The sequence below is a fragment of the Nymphaea colorata genome, chromosome 14 (assembly GCF_008831285.2).
Source record: "Nymphaea colorata isolate Beijing-Zhang1983 chromosome 14, ASM883128v2, whole genome shotgun sequence".
Lineage (NCBI taxonomy): Eukaryota > Viridiplantae > Streptophyta > Magnoliopsida > Nymphaeales > Nymphaeaceae > Nymphaea > Nymphaea colorata.
Window position 1 is genome coordinate 11,396,758 of NC_045151.1, and position 3,504 is coordinate 11,400,261.

A 3,504-nucleotide genomic window follows, 5' to 3' on the forward strand; every position below is an offset into this window, starting at 1 on the left:
CTCTTAATATCTTTCAGGAACCATTATTATTTAAACTTGTTGTCAAATTCAAAGTAGATTTTTTTTTTTTTTTCACTTTAACGCATGTCTCCAAAATGGTTGAAATGGCAATATGGCTTAAGACTCTCTTTTTCACAAAAAGGAGAAGCAAGTTTTTTGGCAACTGACTTTATATAATGTATTTCTCTGGGAAAATAAACGAAAAATTATGAATGATTCAAATCAAGCAACAAAATTGATCTACACCAAAAGAAGATCCTCCAAGTTATCCACAAGCTTGCTGCTAATTTTTGTTATGGAAGTCAAATATCTCACATTCTAATCAACTCGACCACCAGTCGGACGTTGCTTCGGAACCAGCACGCCACTCGAGGGATGATGATTTCCACATTCGGCTCCAGTACCTTCATTTTAAATGTGGCGTGTCGTCTCAAAAGTTTACCATGCTTAGGCTTGGATCTGGATCTGGAGATAGAGATCCGAAATCCAGAACTCAGGTGATCGAGGTCCAGAGACGCTCCGCCGATGAATCGCCGAGGAGAAACCCAAAGTTCCGGGGAGGCTCGGCAGTCCGTAGACCGACTGAGTGAGGGTAGATCGGACATTTCACACTGGGAAGAAGGCCAACTGCTTCCTCGCCTCGGGTCTCATTATTTCTCATAAAGGGAGGGGAGGAGAGAGAGAGAGGCAAATTTAAAAGGGCGTGGACGTAGCAACAGGCCGTCCGCATCCTCTGTCTCTCTCTCTCTTCCTCCTCGCCTCTTCTTTCTCCTCCCTCTTAAAGCTCTCTCTCTCTCTCTCTCTAGGACTCTCTCTGTGTCTCTCTTTCTCTCTTTGTGTGTGGGTGAGGCAGCGGAGGTGGGGAAAGCGGGTTCCGATGGCCGCCGACGTGAGCTTCGTGTTTGAAGCGATGAGGAAGGGAGGGAAGGACGAGGCGGTGAAGGCGGAAGGGGGCGGTGCGTTGGTGACGAGGGATCTGCTCGGAGGTTGCTCGGCGATGAGATCGCCGGAATTGGATCTGGACTCTAGGGTGCCTTCCGGATGGGAAAAGAAGCTCGACTTAATGGTGAATCCTCTCTCTCTGTCATAATTTTTTTTTATTCGTTTGCTTTCGCTGCTCTCTGGCAATTTTCTGGTTAATTTTGGGAGAGATTGAACGGACCAAAATTATTCATTTTTTTATCCGATTTTGGACGCGCGGAATACTCTGGACTATAAAAAGGGTTTCCTCCTTTTATTATTAAGAAAATTCTCTATTTTCTCATTTATACGTATTTCTAAAAAGATTGTCTGTCGTCGTTGTGGCATTGAGATTTGATGGTGTTAATAAGATTAAAAAAAATTCAACTTTTCATAATTTCCGTGGTAAAAAGGCTCTAACAAAATAAAAAATTCGAATATTTGGAAGAGTTTCGGCAATCGGGGGTTTTGCAACATTTTTTTGCAAGAGGTGTTTCAGAGAACGGATTTGACAGAAATTTTTTCATTCTTTTTTCTCTTTCTCTGTGCCCGGATTTTTTTGGGAATCGTGATTCGCTATCCTAATTGGAAAAAGAAAAAGATGCCTTTTCTGGTGGGATTTCTGGAGAAAGTTGGACCGATAATTCCTCGTGATCCTGATTTCAGATGACGAAGATCATAACTTTTTGGTGTATTTTAAAAGGTCTAGATTTCGTGCTGTTTCCAGACATCGCGCTTCTAGTTAAGTCTGTTTCCTCCCTGGATCTTTCGGTTCCCGTAAATTGATTCCTTCCTACAGGTGTTGCAAAGCTAATTCCAATTTCATTCCTGAAGGCTTTCTCCGCCGCGCTTCAATCCCTTTCAAAAGTTTCCTAACTTCTGTTTCTCTCTCTCTCTGTTCTTGTGTTAATTTGCCCAATTCTCACTCGTTCTGTCCCTTTGTCTTTCCATGCAGTCGGGCGAGATCTACCTTCACAGAAGCGCCGTCACCGACGAAGGCAAGGCCGTCCACGACCTCAACTTCCCGCCTCCATCGTCGTCGTCGTCGTCGTCCTCTTTCTCTGTAAAGCCGAACGACTTCCGCGGCCTCACCGCCGGCAACCTCGACCTGACCCTCAACCTTCCGTCCGCCATTAGCAACCACAGCGTCTGCACCCTGGAGAAGGTCAGGTCCGCCCTGGAGCGTGCCGAGCGTCGGGCCGCCGGCCGGAAACGCACCGATGGTTCGCCCTCGTCTCCTGCGACGTCCACGTCCACAGCCTCCGCCTCGTCGGACAGATCCGGCGCGTCAGACGATAGGCCGGCGGGATCGAGGGTGGCGGCGGAGCAAGAGCGGTCGACCGAACCGATGTTCGCCGCGGGGTGCCCCAGCTGCCTGCTATACGTGCTCATCTCCGGCAGCAACCCGAAGTGTCCGCGCTGCGGCGCCGTCGTGCCGTTGCCCTCCCGAGCTTCCCCTGCAAAGAAGCCTCGCTTAGATCTCAACTCTTGTACAATCTGAACGGCGCAGAATGAATTGGAAACGAAAAAAGGGAAAAAAAACAAACACTTGTGAAACAAAGCGGTAGAAATATGAATTTTTGTTTAGGGGAGAATTCATGATTGTTATAGTTCCTTAACCTCCTTCTGTAATGATTATTTGGATTAATCATGGAAAAATATAAATATATTTATATATATATCTTTTATTCCGTATTTATTCTCTCTCCTCCCATCTTGGTCATGTAATTAAATTCCCTTTCTTCGTTTTTTTTTTAAAAATATGTAAGTTCATTTTTGTGATTTGCTAAACATAACAAGCAGCTGACTGTAGCTAAAGTTTTCCCCTCTGAAAAATTGCTTAACTAAGTTGGCTGTTGGCAAATGGATAAGACTATGAAATGTGCAAAATGGAGTAAATATGACAGCTATGTAACGTCCGTCCTCCATTTAAAGAGGACTATGTACAGATTTTTTTTTTTTTATTTCATTAAAACGTGGATGTGCAACACTAGTGTACAATCTTCATCACAAGCTCCACTTTTACTTAATCCCTATATTTTGTAAACATTTGGCATTAGATCATCAGATTCACGAAACTTCATAACCTAATATCGATTCATGAATGTCCCAACAATCTTTGGGGCTAACGTATAGAATATTTTGTTGTAGTCCCAGAAATAGCCCTTAAGGTGTTTGTAGCATTAAAAAGGGGTAAATTATTGTGGTTATATATATATATATATATATATATATATATATAGAGAGAGAGAGAGAGAGAATAAAGGGCATTCTATGTATATATATATATAATGCCTTTTATTAAAATTGTTAGATTTTAATGAGTGAGTAAATATTAGTAATAGTATGGAAAAAAAAAAAATTTAATGAGTCGGATATGACCTAATCCATTTAAGTTGAACGAGGAAGGTACTTGAATAAATTATTAGGCCCCTGCCCCATTCAATAGATTGTAGCCCCGCCCATTTATTACTGGGTTAGCATGGGGGGTTAGGTTTCATTCAGGCCCATCAATGCCGGGCTTTACGAGGCCAGCTGCCGGTG

At 43.3% G+C, this 3,504-nt stretch overlaps 1 protein-coding gene across 1 annotated transcript; it reads left to right on the top strand.

Moving 5' to 3' along the window:
- Positions 1 to 689: 689 nt before the first annotated feature.
- LOC116267415 (uncharacterized) lies at positions 690 to 2,655 on the top strand. Its single transcript, XM_031649117.2, has 2 exons — positions 690 to 1,066; positions 1,916 to 2,655. Exons 1-2 carry the CDS (start codon positions 878 to 880, stop codon positions 2,459 to 2,461), a joined length of 735 nt encoding a protein of 244 aa, XP_031504977.1. The 5' UTR covers positions 690 to 877; the 3' UTR covers positions 2,462 to 2,655.
- Positions 2,656 to 3,504: the final 849 nt, after the last annotated feature.